The sequence below is a fragment of the Trachemys scripta genome, chromosome 23 (assembly GCF_013100865.1).
Source record: "Trachemys scripta elegans isolate TJP31775 chromosome 23, CAS_Tse_1.0, whole genome shotgun sequence".
Taxonomy (NCBI): domain Eukaryota; kingdom Metazoa; phylum Chordata; order Testudines; family Emydidae; genus Trachemys; species Trachemys scripta.
Genome location: NC_048320.1, coordinates 15,739,803 through 15,762,564, shown reverse-complemented (window position 1 = coordinate 15,762,564; position 22,762 = coordinate 15,739,803). Strand labels below are relative to the sequence as shown.

Here is a 22,762-nt window from a genome sequence, read left to right as displayed (position 1 = left end):
AAAAAAAACTGGGCATGGTTAGTCTTAAGACGACTGAGGGGTGACCTGATAAGTCTTCAGATATGTTAAGGGCTGTTATAAAGAGGATGGTGATCAATTATTCTCCATATCCTCTGAAAGTAGGATAAGAAGTAATCAGCTTAAACTGCAAAAAGGGAGATTTAGGTTAAATATTAGGAAAAAAAATTTCTAACTAAGGCTAGTTAAGCACTGGAATAGGCTTCCAATGGAGGTTGTGGAATCCCCGTCATTGAAGGTTTTTAAGAACAGGGCCCTGGACTAGATGACCTCTCATGCTCCTTTTAGCTTTACATTTCTAATCTCAGATAGCTACAGAAGAAGGAAAATGGGCACAAATAACCTGGGAGGAGGGTGTGTCTACAGACTCATTATAATTGGAAAATCTGAATAATTGCTCCTTCTCTGAACATTTGAGGGGAATGTTCATTAAAGCTCTTCTTAGCAAAAAAGAAAAGCGGAACAAGAGCAAAGCCCTATCTGGCTATTCCCTGACACTGAAAAAACTTATAACTGGAGGGTGCCTATGTATGATATTCGTAGAACAGGAATGGCAGAGTAAACTTCAATTCCTGTGCTGAAGCCGTGGGCTATAGCACTGCGGCGACTATTAATATAAAGTTTGTAGGCTGGAATACCCTGTCCAGGGCATGCCCATAGAATCTGCTGTGTCAGTTCTCCTGGTTAAGTGGTGTAGTCCTTGTTCCTTTACTCTATACGTTTTACTCTATTTTATTATTATTTATATTGTGATAGTGCCTAGGCAACTCAGTTATGGACCAGGGCCCCTGGTTCAATCCCAGAACAAAGATACAGTCCCTGCCCCCAAAAGCTCACAGTTTTATGACCAGAAACAGGTAGATAGGCGGGGAGCACAAGATAACAATGCGTCACCAGGAGTCAGTATGACTGCCAGCTCCCCAGCACACCAGCTGCCTCACCATTATCAAGCTTTTCACCGGCCTCCTGGCGAAGGAGAATTCTAGGACTGAAGTCTGTTTAATTGAATGTATGTGTTAGCTGTAAGAAAAGTTGAAACACTAAAGCCTGAGATGGGTGGTTAAGATTCTGACCACCCTACAAGCTTGTAGCCAGTTAGTGGCTCCTGAAATGATTTGTGACCATATGCACAATATGGTTAAAACTTGCTTACAAACCAAAGTGGTGACAGTGTTTTGTCCCTGCCAGAGCCTAGTCTGGCGCACAGATGGCTCTCCGTAACCAGTTCATCACACAGTGGATAGGACGCCCTAAGTATATTAGTGTAACCAGTTTGGCTGGGCCTACTTACTCCCAGCTGCCTGTGCAGTGGGTTTCCCCAGGGTGCATTGTTCTGTATGTCCTCTGGGCCCTATATCCCCTACAAAGCTCGGATTTTCCCAGCATGCACTGCTACAAACATGGTCATGATGCAGAAAATGTGCGGTGTGCAGACACAAAGTGTTACTTGTAACCAGCTATGGCAACTGCACATCTACCTGGGTACAAAATCACAGTTAAGTGCTGCAGTGCGGAGAGGGCATAAATGAATTCATGTCTACTTGTCTCCTGGTGCCTCATCCTGAGTTGAGGCATCTCCATGAAAACTTACAAGTTTATGCTTTAAAGAGGCTCAAAGAATTCTTATCAGAAGAAAGCAAAGAGCCGTCCCTGGAAAGGATTCTTCATTTGTTCTAATGTCTCTGGAGTAGAGGCTGTGGGGAGCTCTGCACATGAGGTTTTACAGCTTTCTCCAAAGTCTAAGCTTTCATTTAAAATAATAATAATAATTAATAATTATAGTCCTTTGGGCTGTGGAGAGAAATCAGAGTGCAAACTGCCTGGCTGTTGTCTTTTCATCCCTGCAGACAAGCAAGTGTGGCTTGATGAGGCATTAATTCTTGAAGCCTTGTTATTATTGTTGAGTTGCTAATGCTGTTAACCATGTCATTGCTCTTCGTGATCCCACAAGATGGGATGGTCCATGGGGAATGAGGCTGCAGATATTCAAACACCTTTATCAGACAGTTTCTGGATTATTCAAAAACCACTGAGGCAACTGCTATTGTCATTATGATGAGTGCTATTTACAGCATCTTCAGCAGGAAGTGCAGGCCTCCTGGGGTGTGACTGTGAGCTGTTTAGTGTTGTCTTTGTGAGGAGAGAGATCAGGTGTTTGGCAGGTCATATAAAATGCCAATATGCTACAATTTTCTCCTAAATTTCCCACCTGAGAGAGCATGCATACAGAAGGGAGGCTTTCTCTCACTCTCTCCCACACATACATACAGAGCTTAAATGCTTTCTCTGAAATGCTCTGTCTCCTGTTAGTAACTTACGAACTCCAGCCTTCCCCACCAGTGCCAAGCAATCTGCTTTTTCTGGCACTATTGCTTTGCAAAAGCTACGTCCGTGCAGAGACAGAGATGTTTCTTGCTTCTCTCAGGACCTTGGCATATCCTTCCCAACTTGAGTTTCTCAGACAGTAGCTATTTGTGCCACGATGAATTCTCTAAGATTCCTGGGTATTGGGAAATAATGAACCCTAATTAGAAAGAGCAAATAAACCTAAATATTCATCTTGACTTCGAAGAAAAGAGGGATAGAAACTGAGGTCTGATCTACACTACAAACTTAGGTCGACGGAAGCCACCTTATGGCAACCTAATAATGTGTGTGTGTACACTACTGGGTCCCTACTGCTGACATAATTCATCTGTAATGTTGACTTAATTACTTCACCTCTGCAAGAGACATAGCGCTTAATTCGATGTTGATGGGTCAATAGAGAGGCAGTGTAGACGCAACATTGTGTAAGTTGACCAAATTAGCCTCCAGGAGGTGTCCCACAATGCTCCGGAGATTGATTGCTCTGGAGATCGTTTTCAACTCCGCTGCACAGCAGCCAAGTTCACAGGAAACAGCACCTTCCCTGTTAAAGTCCCGGGAACTTTTTAATTTCCATTTCCTGTTTGATCAGCATAGAGAGCTCACCAGCCCAGCTAGGGGGAGGGATAGCTCAGTGGTTTGAGCATTGGCCTGCTAAACTTAGGGTTGTGAGTTCAATCCTTGAGGGGGCCATTTAGGGATTTGGGGAGTGGTTCCGCTTTCAGCAGGGGGTTGGACTAGATGACCTCCTGAGGTCCCTTCCAACCCTGAGATTCTATGATCATGGTGACGCAATGCCCCAAACACGCTCCAGCCTGGAAGTTATGGATCTTATTGGTCTCTGGGGAGAAGAGTTTATGCAGGCACATCTCCTACCCAGCCGAAGAAATGCAGACATCTACGAAAAGCTTGTGCGGGGCATGGGAGAGAAGGGCTACACCAGGCGCATGCAACAGTGCCATGTGAAAATCAAAGAACTTAAGCAGGCGTACCAGAATCCAAAGGAGGTGAACAGTCATTCTGGTTCTGCACCACCGATATGCCACTTCTACAGTGAGCTGCATGCGAGTCTCAGCAGTGATCCCCACCACTGCCACCAAACGCAGTGTGGATACCTCCCAGGAGTCTGAGTCCTGGGTCACCTCAGGCAACAACGAGGAGGACATTCTGGACGAGGAAGAGGAGGAGATTGTGGGACAGGCGAGTGGCGGATCCATTCTCACCAGGAGCTATTTTTAACCCCATAGCCCAGCAAGTGCAGGACAGCATGGTGGCCAAGCATGATGCCGGGGAAGGCACCTCTGGTGAGTATGCAATTTCAACCAAACTGTAGGGGTTACATGCTCTTATACTTTTTGTTTAAGATGAAGAAAAAGTGAGGTGCAGTGGAAATCTGCTTCCCAGTGGCCACTCCAGCTATGCAGAGGGTGCACCCTACAAAAGACTGTTTATGTGCACAGGGACAGTCTGGGAATCCTCCATGGAGACCTCCAGGAAACTTTCATGGAGGTACTCTGCAATTGTTTGCAGGTTTCTGGGAAGGACTGCCTTATTTCTTCCACCACAGTAGGACACTTTCCCACGCCACTCCATTATTAACTCTGCTGGCTTCTTTGCAGTACACAGCATATCAGCATAAGGACCAGTTCTCTACCCAGATGCTTGAAGCATCTGCCCCCTTGCCACCTCTGTCATCCTCAGAAGAGTGATGTCACCTAGGGTCACCTAGGGGAGACTGTGGAAGTTTTCATTACAAGTGCTCGGACCACAAACAATAGAGCATGTGATCTACCACCCACGGTGATTTCCGAGTCCCTCAACCACAGTTTCCCTAACGTGCCAGTGTTTTGGTTGGCAGGAACTCAGAATCTGCAAGTCCAGGGCGACTGCTACCAGCAGCGTTAAGGGAAGGGGAGGGTGGGCGTCCTGTGTTCTCTCGTGGCTGCGATGCGTCCCCCCTCCCACCCCCACCTTGGAGCTGCCCCAGATAAAAAAAACGCAATTTGGGAGGCTTAACACTGGTCCCTGGTCTCCAAGCACCATCCATGTTGCTAAAGGGAAGAGGCGTTGTCCACCTGTGCTCCTGAGGTGGGTTTCCCACAAGTTACAGCACAAGGCCTGTTGCCCATGCTCACCATGGCAGGAACAGCAGACAGGTTTACTGGATGGCTAGAGATTCTGATTATATTCTGGCTTGCACTTGAGTGTAATAAGGGGAGGGATTTTTAAGTAGCAACCTTGTACCAGACCCCGGGTATGCACTGACAATGGTTGCCTTGTGCTTTGCATGCCTTACAGTGGAAAGCTTGGCCTTCAGCACAGCCTCCACACAGCAGAGAGGCTTTCGCAGATTAGAAGATGGAAAAAGAGAGCGTGTGATGACTTGTTCAGCAAGATAATGAACGCGTCCAGGACAGTGGACATGGAGCTCAGAGCCTGGAGGATTTCATTGTCTGAAAAACTGGACATGGGCAGAGAGAGCAAGAGAACATCCCAGGAGCACGAGTGTGCCATGCAGGATGAGATGCTGCGGATTATGTGGGATCAGTCAGACATGTTGGAGTGTCTGGTTGAGCTTCAAGAAAAACAGCATGACGGCCTGCAAACATCACCTTATTCCCAGTCTCCCTCCCCCAAACGTTCCAGGAGGCTGGGGGGGGGGGAGGGGAGAGATGCAGTATCCCTTCCACTCAACCCCGGGGGTGGGGTGGGGGGACTAAGAACAAAAGGTGGCCATTTTGAAGACCTTTGATGGGCAAGACTTCTGTGCTTTCACAGACAAGCTGACTTGGTTTCTCCCCTCTCAATTTTATCCCACTGTTTGCCCAAGGTTAAATTATTTCCCTGCTCTTTCAGTTTCTTTATGTTTGTGCAATAAAAGTCAATGTTTTGAGAATGAAATACACTTTATTTATTGCAAGCATGAGGGTGTGTGGGGGAAGGGGAGGTGCAGGGAAACTGATGCAACAGAGGAGATGGTATGGGAAGGCACAACGCAGATAAGCAGTGCTCATTACTGAACCGGGTTTTCAAACCTCCTGGAGACACAGAGCTCCTCGCTGGGCTCTTCTTATTGCCCTGGTATCTGGCCACTCAAAATCGGCTGTCAACCTATCCGCCTCCACGCCACATCCCTGCGGAAACTTCTCTCCCTTTGCCTCACAGATATTATGGAGCACACAGCAGGCAGCCATAACAATGGGGATGTTGCTTTCACTGAGGTCTAACCCAGCAAGCAAACTGCTCTACTGACTTTTTAAATGCCCAAAGTCACATTCCACCACCATTCTGCACTTGCTCAACCTATTGTTGAATCGCTCCTTACTGCTGTCCAGGTGGCCAGTGTACAGCTTCATGAGCCATGGGAACAAGGGGGGCTGGGTCTCCCAGGATCACTATTGGCGTTTCAACATTATCAATGGTTATTTTGTGATCTGGAAAGAAAGTCCCCCATTGCAGCTTTCTGAAGAGACCGGAATTCCTAAAGATACGCGCATCATGCACCTTTCCTGACCATCCCACATTGATGTCGGTGAAACGGCCCCTGTGATCCACGAGTGCTTGCAACACCGTAGAAGAGTATTCCTTTCGGTTTGTGTACTCTTTGGCAAGGTGGCCTGGTGTCAAGATAGGGATATGCGTTCCGTCTATAGCCCCACCGCAGTTAAGGAACCTCATCGCGGCAAAACTATCCACTATGTCCTGCACACTGCTCAGAGTCACTACCCTTCTTAGCAGAAGTCTATTAATGGCCCTGCACGCTTGGATCACAACAGTATCCACAGTGGATTTACCAACTCTGAATTGACTCCCCACTGACCGGTACCAGTCTGGCCTTGCAAGCTTCCTCAGAGAGATCGCCACTCGCTACTCCATGGTCAGAGCAGGTCTCATTTTAGTGTGGCTGCACTTCAGGGCTGGGGACAGCTCTGCACGAAGTTCCTGGAAAGGGGCCTTCTGCATTCAAAAGTTCTACAACCACTGCTCGTCATCCTGTAGTCATGCTTGTCATAGCTGCATAATGATGTGATCCCACCAGTCAGTGCTTGTTTCCCAGGACCAGAAATGGCACTCCACCATGTTCAGCCGCTGCGTGACTGCCAGCAGCAACCGGGAACAGTTTCGTTCTTTGGGTTGCAGCAGGGCTGCTTGAATGACATCGCAATGTTCCGCGCGGCGGCTCCTGTCTCAGCTCTGGAAATACGGCAGGATAAGGCGTGAGGTGGTTGTAATGCTCACAACAAGAGTGCACAGCTGAGCTGGGTCCATGCTTCTTGGTCTATGGCATACACACAACTAAGCCAGGCTTTCAAAAAAGGCACCAAAAAGTATAGATTGTATGCCGTTGATATCAGGATAGAGAGGGAGGAAACTACGTCATGGGAGGTCGAAGCCATGTTCCCATTCTCATTCCCCCCTGCAGCAATATTTTGGTCCCATGAGGCATTGCAAGCCCTTCCCAAAACCCCCTGCAGCTAGTTGCACTGTGGCATAGCTACCCACAGTGCACTGCTCTGTGTATTGATGCAAGGGCTGCTGGTGAGGACGCACTCCACCGACACAATGAGTGTGGTATAGACTCGCCCAACCAACTTAATTACTGCGGCGGCTGGATGTCGACTTAAGTTAAGTCGACCTAACTTTGTAGTGTAGACGTTCCCTGAATCTGCAGGGGGGGAGAATTGCATCAATGTGCTTGTAATCCCTAAGGGAAACCAGCCTTGGGCCATACAGAGCCTTCCAGCGGAAAGCTCTGATCTTACACACATAGACTCATTTCTGCCTTACTGTTTAATTACAGCTTACTAAGTGCCAAATCTAATTCTCCTCATCTCTCTTTCTCCCCCTTTGCAGCTCAGGTTCCAGACAGCGATGAGCAATTTGTGCCTGACTTTCATTCAGAAAACTGTAAGTACCATGGGAATGTGTTTATGGGGAAGGGGCAGGAGACGCTTAAACCAAACAATGATAAGATCACTGCACCACATGGAGAATCAAAGAAAAGGTACTAGCTCCCTCCTGCACCACCCAAAGCAGAGGGATAGTGACCACCTATCCCCTTCTAGACAAGACAAAAATATCCCTATCTACTCCCAGTCAAAGGCACATTCCGCTAACACAGAGGTTCCAAGGCTGTTGGTGTTTGGTGGCAGATATGTATGGTGGTTAACTGGGCAATTCCAGCCAGCTAAGGAGTGGTATTGGCATGAGATGCAAAGGCGAAACCTTCACCTATAGCCACTAAGCTGAAGGAAATTGGCTTTGATGGAGATGTTCTCACTGGAGGGAGGGGAAAAGAGGGAAGATAAAAAAGAAGGGGAAATCCATCTTTAGTCATAAGTCAATTATTTTCGGTTAGGATCTTATTTCCAAAGCAAAGCTCTTAGATGGGACATTAACAGTACGGAATTGGGGTCTGGGGTACAAATGCCATCAGCTCCTTTAAATCTCCCAAGGCGGGGAGTCTGACGGCACGTACCCACCTATGGCTATAAATGGAAGTGCGGTGAGAGCTCCCTTGACAAGTTGGGAACCTCCTAATTATCACTTCTGCTGGGCTCTGAAAATCAGCTTTGGCACCTGCCACCTGGGCAGGGGGTTGTGTTAGGAGCTGGGCACTGCATAGGGGGACTTGGTGCTGCCCAGATTGGAGACGCTGTGTAACAGAAGTGGGCTGTAGTCCACGAAAGCTTATGCTCTAATAAATTTGTTAGTCTCTAAGGTGCCACAAGTACTCCTGTTCTTCTTTTTGCGGATACAGACTAACACGGCTGTTACTCTGAAACTTGTGTAACAACTGAACTCCCCTCAGGTCGACCTGCAGTAGAACAATCAGTTTCCTTAATAGATCCATGCTCCAGCCTGATCCTTGTGTTTTACCAAACATTCAATGAAAGAATCATGTGTGTGTTTGCCCATGTGTGTGGGACCATTTATATCAGCCACCCTCATTCTAACCCCAGAGCACGCCCGTCTGTTCATGAAGGAGGGTCTGATACAGTGCGGTTAGTGCAGCACCAGGAGCCGTCTCTGTATAATAAGGGTGCTCAGTCCTTGCAGAGCACCCGAGCAGGCCCTAATGAACATCCCCAGGAGGGATGGCTACTTTCTAGATGTGGACCCAGACACAAGGTCACACAGGCGTCACTGGCAGAGCTGGGGAGAGAGCCCAAGAGTTCCTGGCTCTCAGTTCATGGTCCATCCCTTTCTCCACTCCAGGGGCCCCTGTGCTGACCCCAGCCTGGGTACATGGCACAGGGTGATAGTTTGAGAGCCTAGCTGGATTCTCATAGAATTAACCTTGTAGCTGGGAGACACTGAACCTGCTGCCTGTTGTCCCTGCAACTGCCTGTCCCATCTAGTCACACTGGAAGCTGATGCTGGGCTGGTTCAGACCAAGAGACTAAAATTAATAGACTGTTCTGAGTAGTGAGTCTGTGTTCCCGGCTGGCTGAGAGAGCCCAGAGCCTGGCGTGTCAGAGCTGCAGGAAGCCCATCTCCAAGCCCCTGCACATGTCAACATCTCACAGTAACTGAGAACAGAGAGAGATAGATGTTTAAAGCCCTTCCAGGCAGCTCTGTGCTTTTCCAGGGACCATGCTCCTCTCTCCCCATTAGCTCCAGGGAGGGGTTCCCCTCCCCCTTTCTGTGTCTGCTCATGAAAAAAAGGACAAAGCACTTTTTCTGCTCACTCCCCTCTCCCCGTCACTGGGATTTGGCTTTGCAGCACTGGCCCAGCGTGTGCGCTAAGTCATATGACTTCTTTCTTCCTCCCGCTGACCTGGAGCTGAGGAGAGGGCTGGTCCCATGTTCCAGTCTGAATGAATGAGCCAGTTGTAATGTGATAGCCTGCCCCAGCTATTAGGGGCCGGAAAGGGTTGGCCGCTCCTAGCGCACTTTGCTTCGTGAGGCTTGAATGGAGCTCAGTGTACTGGGCAGTGGGTTTTTTTCTCTCCCTTGACAGCAGCATTTTTGCGGCTTGTTCTATAGTTTCTGTTTACTCTGTAAAACGAATTGAGCTGTCACAGACAGAAGGGGAAGGAGGGCTCCAGAGCTATGGAAAAAGACGGCTCTCCTCTGCCCCTGCCACGGCACTGTTTGCACAGATGTCATGCTTCAGACACGGAATCTCTCCCAGGTGTGGGACAGGCCCCAGGGGGCGGGGTTGTGGGGGGAAGAGGACTCTCTCCTGTTCAGGTTGTGCAAGGAGCTATTCATGAGCATGCCTCTCCACTGTGATTGATGGATGCCTCCGGTTTGGCTGTAGGATCAAGCCCTGCGCAATAAGGCCCGGGAGCCGTCCTGCTGTTGCAGATGTATTTATTTGTGTTGATTTCTACCTGAAGGGTTGGATCCCTTGGGGGTGTGGAGTGATTTGAGGAATAAGCACATGGGCTCTTCTCCTTTGGGCTAAAAGTCAGAGCAGGTGAAGGGGGTGAGGCTCCAGGTAGAATCATAGAATAGCAGGGTTGGAAGGGACCTCAGGAGGTATCTAGTCCAACCCCCTGCTCAAAGCAGGACCAATCCCCAGACAGATTTTTCCCCTGATCCCTAAATGATCCCCTCAAGGATTGAACTCATAACCCTGGGTGTAGCAGGCCGATGCTCAAACCCCTGAGCTATCCCTCCCTCTGATGGAGACTGGGTTTGTTTGGAATCACCAGGTGTGGCCTAGAGGTGATAAGCTGCCCCTTTCTCCAGTCCTGGACTGGGATACCTGCTTATTTACAGTCGAGGGGCCACATGTCACCTCCACAGAGAGATGACTTTGGATTTGAACCAGTATTCAGGGCTGGCTCCAGGCACCAGCCAAGGAAGCAGGTGCTTGGGGCGGCAGCTCCCTCACTCCCTCTCTGAGCGGCCACCGAAGAGGAAGAGAGGGAGCAAAGGATCCGCAACCCAATTGGGCTGCCGCTGAAGTGCCTCCGATCGGCTTTATCTTTTTTTCCGCTTCGTCACTTGGGGTGGAAAAAAGCTGGAGCCAGCCCTGCCTGTATTGAGTCCTTACATAGCAGGCCTCCAGGCTCCAACCCCAGTTCAGTCCCTCTCTCCCTTTATAGAGGGAGTTCCCAGCCCTTTTTCCCAGAGCTAGGCCCCAGGCCAAAGTCTCTTTCAGGCTTTAGGTGGCAGCCGTTCAGCCTCTCTCAGCTCTCTGGCTTCCAGTCCCTAACCCTTCTCTCAGGCAGGATCCCAGCAGACACATCCTGCTCACTACAGTTCCTTGCTCACAGACCCCTTGGGCTCAGCACCTCACCCCTGCAGGAACCATTCACACTCTCTCTCTACCACAGCCTGTGCTTCCCTCCCTCAGGGGAGCCTCCTGCTGCTTTTTATAGGCAGCCACCCTGATCTCTCCCAGGAGTGGCTCATTCTGTAATCAGGGCTGGCTAACCCCAGCCCTCCTGCCCATACCGGGTGAGCCACCCAATTACAGCCTCCAACCCACTTCTACCCCAGGTAGGTTGTTTATGGGGAGTCCAGGGCAACATCTTCAGCATCTCACAGGGGAGAAGAGAAACACCAAGGGCCAACTCTGCTTTCAGTTACAACGGCATAATCCCAGAGTAACACAAAGTCATTGCTCCAGATTTAGGTTGCTGTAACTGACAGCAGAGCTGCTTCCAAGCATTTGTTTCCAGCAATATCTGCTCATGAAAATAGGAAAGTTAGTGCCTAAAATGTTGGAAATTAAAAAAAAAAAACCACAAGCCTTGTCCTGGAGAGCTCTCAATGGCCAGGCTCCTGGGTGCTCAGTAAGGCTCCAAAAATGCTCAAAGGTGCCTCCTTGTGCAGCTGAAAAGCAAAGGTGGCTGGGTTAGAGAACAACTGCTGGGGGGGGGGGGGTAGAAATAAAAAAACTGGGGCAACTCTTGTGGCGGTAAGCTAGCCTGACGCAGTTGGGGTGCCACTCTTGTTATTCCTGGGGGGATTCTCAGGGGCTTGTTCTCCCACCTCAGGGGCACTAGGAATTTCAAGAATTCACTTGGACCCCCTCTTATAAGGGGTGAAGCAGGTCTTGCTCCCTTCGCCAGCTGCTGCAGGGCAGAATGCACAGCAGAATCCTCATGGCTAGAACTCAGCAAATCAGCCAGCGTGGCTCATCTCAGAGAGAGCCTCCTGCTGTTGGCAAAGGGCCTGGCATGAAGTTGACTGGCCAATTAATGTCTCAGGTTACTTAGTGCTAAAATAAACCGAGCAAGCCATTCACAGATCAGTACTTAACCTTGCCTAGGTTTTTAGGGAGATTTTAAGCACCTGAACCCCTGGTAAGTGAAATGGTATCAGCTAGAGTGGATGGAATTTTTAACTAGGTATGAACCTGGTGATTGAGGACCAAACATAGACCCAGTGCAAGAATGCACATCTCTCTGTACCTAACCCCTCCACTCCTTATGCCTCTTCTTCCCTTTTCTCCCCTCTCCTTGTTGAAGGTTCAAAATGGGGCATAACCCATGTAGCTCTTTCCTTCCTATGTCCAGTCTTGACTTGAAGGCAGCAGGAGAGGCAAAGTCAGAAGGTGCTTACCTTGTCCACAGAGCTGCATGTGGCCCTCAGCCTGAGACATGCTCCTCAGAAGAGCCTGTAAAGAGATTTTGCTCCCTGCTGGATTTAATTATGCATAAGACGTAACAATATCCGCATCCCACTTCCTGACCCTGTAAACTGCAACCCACGTTTGTTATTCATTACATTCTAGCCAGCTCAGAAATATTTCTTCCTGCCTGCATCAGGCCAAAGCCACTGGCTGGAGCGTTGAAGATGGGACAGTGCTCTTTCTTTAAATAAGGAATGCTTTAGATGAGTGTGGAATCAACCAAACTTGCGCACATACGGAGGACTGCAATTAATTGTTTTCCATGATCACTGAAAGTAGGACAAGAAACAATGGGCTTAATCTACAGTAAGGGAGATTTAGGTTAGAGATTAGGAAAAACTTTCTAACTCTAAGGATAGTTAAGCTCTGGGTCAAGCTTTCAAAGGAGGTGGTGGAATCCCTGTCACTGGAGGTTTTTAAGAACAGGCTGGACAAACACCTGTCAGGTATAGTCCAGGTTTACTTGGTCTTGCCTCAGACAGGGGGCTGGACTTGATGACTTCTCGAGGTCCCTTCCAGCCCCACAGTTCTGTGATTTTATACCTCTCTGCAATGGTTCATGCAGTAACACGCTCCCCACCCCCATCACTCACTCCCCTGCCCCCCATCTACGCACACACTCCTATGGGAGGTTACTACATCTCCTCTGCAAGTTCACTCTCTGGCAGTCTACCAGTTTGGACCAAACAGACTGCTTGTTTCTCCCTGCCCCTCCCTCAGCATGGAAAGAAGCCAAGTCCACCAAAGGAAATTGCCACAACCCACCATGCCGGTGCTGCAGAAACCTGGAGCAAAGTGGCAGACACTTGAGCTGGTGGAGGCTGATTGTGGTGCACCGCAGCCGGGAGATTGTAGCATTGTCCTTCCTGCTGATGTGTAATGTGCTAGCCCTGTCCAGAGAAGTGCTGGCACACTGAAAATTAGACGGGACAAGACACTAGGGAGCACTGGGTCCCGAGGGGTGAACTACGTGTGACCTAGCTGGGCTTCTCCAGCCCTCATTAAAACATTAGACTAGAAAACCTGCCCAAAGAGAATGTTAAGGGACGACTTGATTATAGTCCATCAGGACCTTACTGGTAAACAAAGATTTGTTAATAGGCTCTTCAATCTAGCAGGCAAAGATCTAGCGTGATCCAATGGCTGGAAACTGAAGCTAGACAAATTCAGACTGGAAATAAGGTGTGTGTTGTTAACAGTTTCAAGGGAACTCTCTGGCTTGTAGCTGCCTACTGACAGCCTGAAGGCTTTCCATGCTGTTGTTGTCAGTGAGGGGCTGTTGGTTTGTATCTGATTTTTGCTCTTTATCTGTAGGAATTCTGGATAAAGAGCATTTCCTAAAGATCTAAGATAAAATGCAACACTGGCAGACTGATTGTGCGACTTTAAAGTGCCCAGTGCTTTGCTGAGCTGTCACTCACTAGGCAAACATTTACCTAGCTACATTGGGCCTTTCTCCAGATAGCTGCAACCCAGAACTCTGTGTGACCTGCACTGTTCTCTGTTCTAAGTAGATAATGAAAAATAAAAAAGAGGGTGTTGGGGAAGCAGTGGTTATGCCTCCTTCACAATAAATATCTCCTCCTCCCAGTTCCATGAGCAGTCTCTGTGAGAGGGCACTGGGGAACATCCCTAATTGTTGTATGTCGTCTGAACCCACGCTGTCAAATGTCACATCGCATGCAGCCGGCTGTGTCATGGTGCTGCGCGTGTTAGTGAACTGTGTGGTTACACTTGGCTGGTTCCCAGGAGACAACCTGAAATCGCTAATGTTACAAAGGGGCATCTTGCTGATACTGCTGGTTAGGAAGGGGTTTTAATCTTCCAAATTAAAGAAATCAAACAAAACTCCCTAACACTGCAAGCTTTGACCTCTGACCCATGAGTCCGATGGTCCCGTGTGACATTGTCTGTACTGACTTTTGGGCAGAGACCTTGGATAAAATTTTCAAGAGCCCCTAAGTGACTTAGAAGCTGAACTCTCATTGAAAGTGAGTGGGATTTAGACTCTTAACTGTCTAAGTCACTTGAAAATGGAATTTAGCCTCCGAAGTCACGAAGGAACTCTTGAAAATATTAGTCCTTGTTTTCTTCTGCGTTGGTACAGCACTAAGCAGTGACGATGGCTCAGTAAGTGTAATAATATTTCCCTACGGACATCCTTCAGCAGCCAGTATAGCCGTTTCTATGGTAACCATCTTAAATTGTTTGTCCTACAGGACAAACTAGCATATCATGAAATGTACCTCATGAGACTGTGTCAGTACAGTATGGCACAATGTAACGACATGGTGATGTGACTCACAACACACAGTTAGCATGCATGTGAACCTGAGAGGGTGGTTTGCCTGATGCAAAGCCAGACCTTAGGTTCTAGGTGTTGAAAAGCAGAATATGAATGTGTGACCCATTGGGTTATAACACAAAATAATTAGACACCCACACACCATGTCGCCTCTCCCCTGCCAAGTTCTGAACTGCTTAGCATATACCTACTCTCCCTCCTACCTAGCCTGCCCTGGACTTTCACAGTGCCTATAATCTCTTCCCCAGATTAGCGTCTTTAAGGGCACAGTATGTACCTAACTAAATATTCGGACAGCAGCTAGTGTAAACAAAGGGCGGGGAGGGGTATTTGGGACAGAGTTCGGGAAACTCCAGAGAACAGTTGTACCCATTGTTATTCTGCTTTGAGCAGGAGTCTCAAACACGCGGTGGCCCGCGGGGTTCTTTCGTGCGGCCCGCCAAGCTCCCCGCACTCCCCCCCGCCTACCCCGTGTTGCCGCGAGCCCCGCGCTGCTCCCTGAAGCAGCTGAACTACTGTATGTCCCTGCAGCCCTGAGCAGGGGGGTGGGAGGCAAGTAGAGGGCTCTGTGCTCTTGCAGCTGCCATTGGCCAGGAACTGGGAACCGGGAACCGCGGTCAATGGGAACTTTGGGGGAGGTACCTGGAGGAGCAGCAAGAGCAGCACATGGCACCGTCTCTCCCCCCCCCTCCCCCCCGGACTCCGGCTGCTTCCTGGAGTGGAGCGGGGACAGGGCAGGCAGGGACCCTGCCCTGGCCATGGGGCGCGGCGCTGCCACCCCGCTCTAGGTAAGCGGCGCCGGGCTGGAGCCCGTACCCCGCACCCCTTGTGCACCCTAACCCCCTGCCCGGAGCCCCCTACTACATCCCACACCCCTCCTGTACCCCAACTCCCTCACCTGACCCCCCCTGCCACACCCTGCACCCCTCACCCCTCCTGCACCCCAACCCCCTGCCTGGAGCCCCCTGCCACACACTGCACCCCAACCCCCTGCTGCACCCCTCACCCCCTCCTGCACCCCAACTCCCTGCCCTGAGCTCCCTGCAGCACCCTGCACACCTCCTGCACTCCCTGCCCTGAGCCCCCGCTGCACCCCTCACCACTCCTGCACCCCACACCCCAATTCCCTGCCGTACCCTGCACACCTCCTGCACCTTAACTCCCTGCCCTGAGCCCCCTCTGCACCCCCTGGGGTGAGGACTTTGGGGAAGGGGTTGGAATGGAGGCAGGGAAGGGGCGAGAAGAGGTGAGGCGGGGCAGGGGCGGGGCCTCATGGAAGGGGTGGAGTGGAGGCGGGGCCGGGGGCAACGAGGGGGGTGGTCAGTGATGCGGCCCTCGGGCCAATGCACTAGTCCTCATGCGGCCCTCGAGGTCATCTGAGTTTGAGACCCCTGACCTAGAGCCAGGTAAGTAGGTCAGGCAGTGCGTGCCCATGTGTCTCAGTTGCCTTTATTTTCTCCGCTGACACAAATGCCATCTCTCCGGGCCCAGGAGGAGTTTTGACTTGCCTGTTTCTTTCTCTCTCTCAGTAGCTTTTCACAGCCCTCCTGCTAAAGTTAAGAAGGAGCCGCAGAGTCCCTGTTCTGACCCAGCACTGTCCTGCAGCCATAAGCAGCCATTTCGGTACCACAATGGCGAGCAATGCCTTTACACCAGGTAATGCCGCTCGCATGCAGGAGGGAGGGAAGAGTAACTAAAGATGAGGGAATGCTACTGCAACATGTCCTGTTGGGTCGCTGGGTCTCTTCTGACCTGCTAGTGCAAACTGATTGATGGGTTACATCCCGTTTAACACTGCACCCCGGCAGCCTGCTCGTATGCTAGTTTATGGTACAGTATCAGTGCCAGCCAGGAGCGGATTTACCATGAAACAACAGGGCCCCCAACAACAGGGGGGCCCCCAAAATGCAGGACAAATATCTGACAACCTGCCCCCAAGTCCCAGCGGGTGGCGCAGCAGGGCTCAGGCAGGCCCCACGCTGCTCCTGGAAGCGGCCAGCTGCTGGCATGTCTCTGCGCACCCCTGGTTGGGGGGAAGCAGCTCCACACGCTGCCCCTGCCCTGGACAGCACACGGAGACCTGCTGCCTCCCTCCCCCCAAGGGGTGCACAGAGACGCACCAGCAGCAGGGCTAAGGCAGCTTCCTGCCTGCTCTGCCTCCCTCCCTCTGCGCCGCTTCGCTCCTGGAAGTGGACGGCATGTCCTTGTGGCCCCTGGGGGGAGTTGTCGCCGCACGCTGCCCCCGCACCGAGCGCCAACACCGCAGCTCCCATTGGCTGGGAACTGTGGCCAATGGGAGCTGCAGAGGGTGCCTATGGGCAGCAGTGTGCGGAGACCCCATGCCCTCCCCCCCGCCTAGGAGCCACACCTGGAGGGTGGGGGGTGCCAGTCGCTTTGGGAGCCACGCTGCCCGAGGTAAGCACCACCCCCCTGCCCCAGCCCACAGCCTGCACCCCACACCCAAACTTCCTCCTAGAGCCCGCACCCCTCACCCCTCCCACACCCCAATCCCCTGCCCCAGCCCAGAGCCCACACCCAGCACCCAAACTTCCTCCCAGAGCCCGACTCCTGCACCCCAACCCCCTGCCCTCATCAACACACCTCATTTTATTTTCATTTACTTCCCATTACTTATAATATAGGAGGAGGATGAAGAAAAAAAGAATGAAAAACGTGGGGGAGATAGGAGAGAATGTTCTTTTTCTTGGCTGGGTCCAGGGGCGGCGGGGGGAGGATGGGGCGAAAATGAAGCAGCGCACAGGCCCCACTAACTCTAAATCTGCCACTGGTGCCAGCATGTTTACTTGTTCAAATAAACCCTCCCAATGTAGCAGTGCTCTGCTGTACCTGTTCTCAATCTCTGCACGGTCCCCCTGCATCTCTTTAGTGGTGTATTGGATGCCCCTGATGCTTAGAACAATTTCCCTCTTCTTGTTTGCCAAGCACTTTCCCTCTCCTCCTTCATCCCTCCCTTCCCCAGATCCTCCTGGTACTGACCTCCCCACCACTCTTCTGCACGTCTTTGTATTTGCACTGTAAGCTCTTCACCACCCAGGCCTTGTCCTCCCATTCATAGGAACATAAAAACGGCCATATTTGGTCAGACCACAGGTCCATCTAGCCCAGTATCCTGTCTTCCAACAGTGGCCAATGCCAGGTGCCCCAGAGGGAATGATCACAGGGAATCATCAAGTGATCCATCCCCTGTCGCCCATTCCCAGCTTCTGGCAAACAGAGACTAGGGACACCATCCGTGCCCATCCTGGTTAATAGCCATTGATGGACCTATCCTCCATGAATTTATCTAGTTCTTTTTTGAACCCTGTTATAGCCTTGGCCTTCACAACATCCTCTGGCAAGGAGTTCCACAGGTTGACTGTGCGTTGTGTGACGAAATACTTCCTTTTGTTTGTTTTAAACCTGCTGCCTATTAATTTCATTGGGTGACCCCTCTGCAAAGTGCCATTAGTTTGATCAAGGAGAGTGATCAGTAATAAGAAAGAGGGAAGTTTCCTCAGAGAGGTGCACTGCCAGGTGACTGCCTGTGGCACATTCTCCCCAGGTGAATGGAATGGGTCGCTGTCAGGAGATTGTAATATTCCAATATCTGTTTGACTGTCCCAGTGCCTATGACCAAACCAGACAAGTTGGACTCAAGTCCCCAAACCCAGGAACCCCGATACAGTCACCGCTTCAACATTTCCCTAGGCAGGACAGGAGCTTCCTGAGCCCTCGGGGGCCGTCCCAACCCACATCCAGCCGTGGATACCTCATGGAACACAGGTGAGTGACCACACCAGTGGCAAGGTGGTAGACAGCCTCCAGTGAAAGGGGCTGCCCTCCCCAAAGCTCCCTTGATGTCCCCCACTGTATCTGAATCAAAGCTGTCACTTTCCAGCAATCCTAGACCTTCCCTCTTGTTACCAGCCTGGGTCCCAAGCTGCTGCCTGGTGCCCATGTGGGGGAAGTCTGTTGTCTGAAGCCCATTCCGCTCTATAGCTGTAGATTCTATATGACCTACAGCTATGCAACAGCCCCTGGGAATACCCTGCAAGGTGCCCTTTCCTTGCTAGAGCTCTGCATGAGTGTCTCTTTTGATTAAGGTACAACCCTCTAAATCCCTGTTCCTCCCACCTTTGCATATGGGTCCCGAACAGTTTGTGATTAGGGAAAGCAGTCACCACATCAGCTATTTCCCCCCGTTTAGCTCCGTCTACCAGCCGCCTACGGAGATGTGCCGTTCCTTCCCCTCCTCTCAGGGCATGGGCCGAGAAGCTCCAGTTGCCTACCAGCGACAGATGTCCGAGCCCTGCCTACAGTACCATCCGCAGGGCTTTAAACAGGAGTACCATGACCCGATGTATGAGCAGGCAAGCCAGCTGGGGGGCAGCAGTGACCACCGGTACCCAGCGGGAGTGGTGATCAAGCAGGAGCAGACAGACTATGCCTATGACTCAGGTAGGGCAGGAGAATTATCCTGACTAGAGCAATGCATGCAGACCAGAGGCTGCTGGGTGCACTGGCTCCTGGGGAACCTACTCGCTGGCATTGTCACGGGCTCTGAAGTGGCATTTTTGTTCTAGCTTTTCATTGCCATGCTATGGGGCAGCAGCGCATAGGTGCTTTGGCTAACAGCCTCCCTCCTGCTGGAAAACCTCCCCTCCCAATTTCCACGCCCTGTGAGCCTGAGGGAGGTTTCAGGAGAGCAGCAGGGAAAGAGCTATGAGACTGATTCGAGGTTGGAAAACGTGCCTTTAGACTGAGTGAGAGGCTTCGGAAGCCCAATCGGTTTAGTTTATCCAAGAGACGGTGAAGAGGTAACTTGATACCCGTCTACCCGTACTTGCCCAGGGAAGACGTTTCTGACAGAAAATGGCTCTTTACTCTAGTAGAAAAAGGCAGAACAAGACCCACTGATTGAAAGCTGAAACGAGACAAATCCCACCTGGGAAAAAGGCAGAGATTTTTATTAGGGTGGGTGATTAACCACTGGAACAGTTTACCTAGGGCCATCGTGGATTCTCCATCCCGTGAAATCTTTAAATCGAGGGGGGGGGGGGTCTCTTTCTAAAAGATAAGCTACAGCTCAGACAGCATTTAGAAGTTTGATGCAGAAATTACCGGATGAGGTTCTGGGGCCTGTGCTATGCAAGAGGTCAGACTAGATCAGCGGTTCTCAAACTGTGGGTCACGACCCCATTTTAATGGGGTCGCCAGGCCTGGCTGAGACTTGCTGGGGCCTGGGACTAAAGCCCAAGCTCCACCACCTAGGACCAAAGCCCAAGCCCTGGGCGGCAGGGCTCAGGTTACAGGCCCCCTGCCTGGGGCTGAAGCTTTGCGCCTCCCCTCCCCAACCAGGGCTGGTGGGGCTCGGACATTGGCTTTAGGCGTCCCCCCCACCCCAGGGCAGCAGGGCTTGGGTGGGCTCAGGCTTCAGTCCCCTCTCCTGAGGTCGTGTAGTAGTTTTTGTTGTCAGACGGGAGTCACGGAGCAAAGAAGTTTGAGAACCCCTGCACTAGATGATCAGAATGGCCCATTCTGGCCTTGAACTCTGTGAATCGATGAATCAGACTTTCCAGGCTGCAGAAGGAGAATCCCACAGCTGCAGCTGCCCAGTAGGAATTTATGTTGTTAGGGTATTATTTCTATTTTAATATTGCCTAGGGGTTCTGGTCAAAGAGCAGGACCCTATTGTGCTGGGTGCTACATACACACATAGGATGCCACGTTGCCTGCCTCAAAGGGAAAGGGACAGAGCATCCCAGAGGGTCTGCAGGGGATTACAGGTCACTGGGCTGCTCCCCAAGTCTGTCCTCTATCTTTCCCTGAAGCCTACGATTACATCTCAAAGAGAGGTGTGGCCTTCCTCCCCCCGTGCCTGAACCCTAATTACAGGAATGCTGCCCTGCCAGAGATTCTCGCGGCCCTCAGAGCTGGGAAATTAATGAAGGCTAATGCACAGTAATGCATGTTCTTTACTAGCCTGTTATTGACAATCTTAAGTGGTGAAGGGGCCAGACATGGAGGCCAAGAAGCATAATCTCTCTGCCTCGCCCTAGTTGGCCTATTACAGAGGACATTCCACGGGCTCTCTGGAGCAAATTCCTTTCTCCCTGAATGATAAAGTGGAGGATTTTTGGAAAGCAGTGACTTTTGAGACGATGATGAGTCTATAATTGCTTAGAAAATGGACTGCAGGCCTGCCAGTTTCCAGTGAAACCTCAGAACTGCCTGGCAGTATTGGCAATACTGCCACGTCCTGCCTGCTCAGCCCCCCAGTGGGTTCTGTGCTGCCCACAACCCTGCAGGGATGGGACGATCCTGCGTTATTGCAATCAATGGCAAAACTCCGTCAGCAATGCAGGACTGGGCCCATACTGAGCCCAATTTGTAAGGAGTCATGGAAGTGCCTTGCACTCTGACTGGGGTAACAAAGACCATGGAAAAAAGCTCAAGTCCCATATTTAGTCTTTGAGCTGTGCCCCACAAACTGCCTGCTAACAACAACAATAAATAATAACTTTTGCTTCCTTAAAAAGATCAGAGAATGTTTCCTGGTAGGAACTCTGACTCTTGCAATCTGCAGAAATGCTCTGGCAGCTGGCCAGGCTACAATGACCTCCTCTTGATGGATCTGGGAACACTGAGCAGTACTCTTGCTTTCTGGATGTATTTTTAGTCATGTTCTGGTTAGATTCCAAGGGTGAGTCCTCAAAAAAAGGAGCCCATACCTCTGGATCCAGACCTGTGCATGGGCAGCGTAGGTCACATCTGGTTTCTCTGCTTCCTTGAAGAATCCTGGGGGTGCCTTGTTGTCTTCTGACACCTCTCCCAGCAATGCACAATCACTAATCCAGAGTCCCGAGTGAATGATGAGTAAGTGACAAAATACAGAGGGGAATGGAACTCTGTGTGTGTTCCTCACACCACAACATATGAACTGCTAATCCCAATCAGACTAGGGGTCCATCTAACCAGGCTCCTGTCTGCAACAGTGCCCAGTACCAGATGCTTTGGCAAGCGATATAAAACACCCTATAATGAACAGTTATGGAATAATCTGCCCCTAGCCCCAGGCACTTAGAGGTTGGCTCATGCCCTGAAGAAGAAGTGTTTAACACCCCTATAAATTCTTATTTTTTTATGTAAGTCTGGATAGTCTCATGATTTACATAAATGTCAAATCCCACTCAGCTCTTGGCCTCAAACTATCATGTGGCAGTGAGTTCCACAGGCTAATGCATTGTGTTTAAAAAAACCAAGAAGGATAGCATCTTAGCAGCTTCATTTGCCCGTTGTTCTTTCGACAAGGCAGGGGAGGTATCATCTTTTATTGGACCAACTTCTGTTGGTGACAAGTATCAGAGGGGTAGCTGTGTTAGTCTGGATCTGTAAAAAGCAACAGAGAGTCCTGTGGCACCTTAAAGACTAACGGATTGCCACAGGACTCTTTGTTGCTTTCTGTTGGTGAGAGGCAAGCTTTCGAGCCACACACAGCTCATCCTCAGGTCTGGGAAAGGTACTCGGAGCGTCACTCACTTGTTCTGGTGTCATGAGATGGGTCAGAAATGGACCACTAGGGACTTCAGTGTGGCTCTTGGTTTTGCCTGGACAGTGCTCAGATATTGTGCTGATGGGAGGCTATTACTCCCTAAATAAGAGAGGTGTGTTGGCGAGGGCTTTTCAGCAGGCACTGATATCCAGATGACATGTTCTCCCACCCCAAAGGGAGGAAATGTGATTTCCTAGTGTAACACCGACAGACCCTGGTTGGGATTGAACTTGGGACCTCTAGAGCTTAGTGCATGAGCTAAAAGCCAACTGACTGTAGAGCAGATTCAGTTTTTCTCTCTCGCTAAGTGGTCTCAGTGCCACTAGATGGGACAGAGCACCACACCCAGGAGGTGTGTGGGTTACACTAGCTCTTAGGAAGAGCTTTGGGCACCTAGGAGGCAGCAGTGGCCCGAGGGAATAGCTAGTGGGTTCTGCAGAAAGCGGTTTTCCCACCTGGGCCAGTGTGCGCCGGGGGTGCTGGAACAGTTTGTACAGTGGGGGTGCTGAGAGCCATTGAACCAAACTGGAAACCCTGCATATAATGAACCCCTTCAAGCCAGGGGGAGCGGCTGCACCCCTAGTTCCAGCACCTATGGTGTGCACACTGTAAGCTCCCCTGCATTCAGTTTAGCTCCCTGCAGACTTTGCTGTGTTACACAAGGACCAGCCGTGCAGAAGTTGCACAGAAATCCCTTTGTCAAAAGCTGCAGAAGGGAGTCCAGTGGCTTGGAATTAGGACAGAGAATGCGCTGCAGTCTCTGCAGCGCCAGCGACCTTCAAATGCTAGGGGAGCTGGAGCGCTCCTCCCCAGTGCCAGGGATTGCATTACATAACCTTGAACCGTGCTCCCGCCCTGCAGCTTGGCACACACTGCTCCTCTCCCTCTGAATGGAGTCGGAGGAATTTCATTCACAAAATGGAGG

General features: G+C 50.7%; 1 protein-coding gene across 6 annotated transcripts in view; it reads left to right on the top strand.

Moving 5' to 3' along the window:
- The window catches only part of ETV4 (ETS variant transcription factor 4), a 44,811-nt gene that overhangs the window by 13,864 nt on the left and 8,185 nt on the right, over positions 1–22,762 (top strand). For 3 of the 6 annotated variants that reach the window (XM_034755836.1, XM_034755835.1, XM_034755832.1), the window contains exons 5-8: positions 7,240–7,293; positions 15,815–15,941; positions 17,910–18,068; positions 18,493–18,743. In XM_034755836.1, the coding sequence (XP_034611727.1) occupies positions 7,240–7,293; positions 15,815–15,941; positions 17,910–18,068; positions 18,493–18,743 (591 nt within the window). The remainder of the gene's footprint in view (positions 1–7,239; positions 7,294–15,814; positions 15,942–17,909; positions 18,069–18,492; positions 18,744–22,762) is intronic. The other 3 variants (XM_034755837.1, XM_034755833.1, XM_034755838.1) reach the window with 2 other exon arrangements.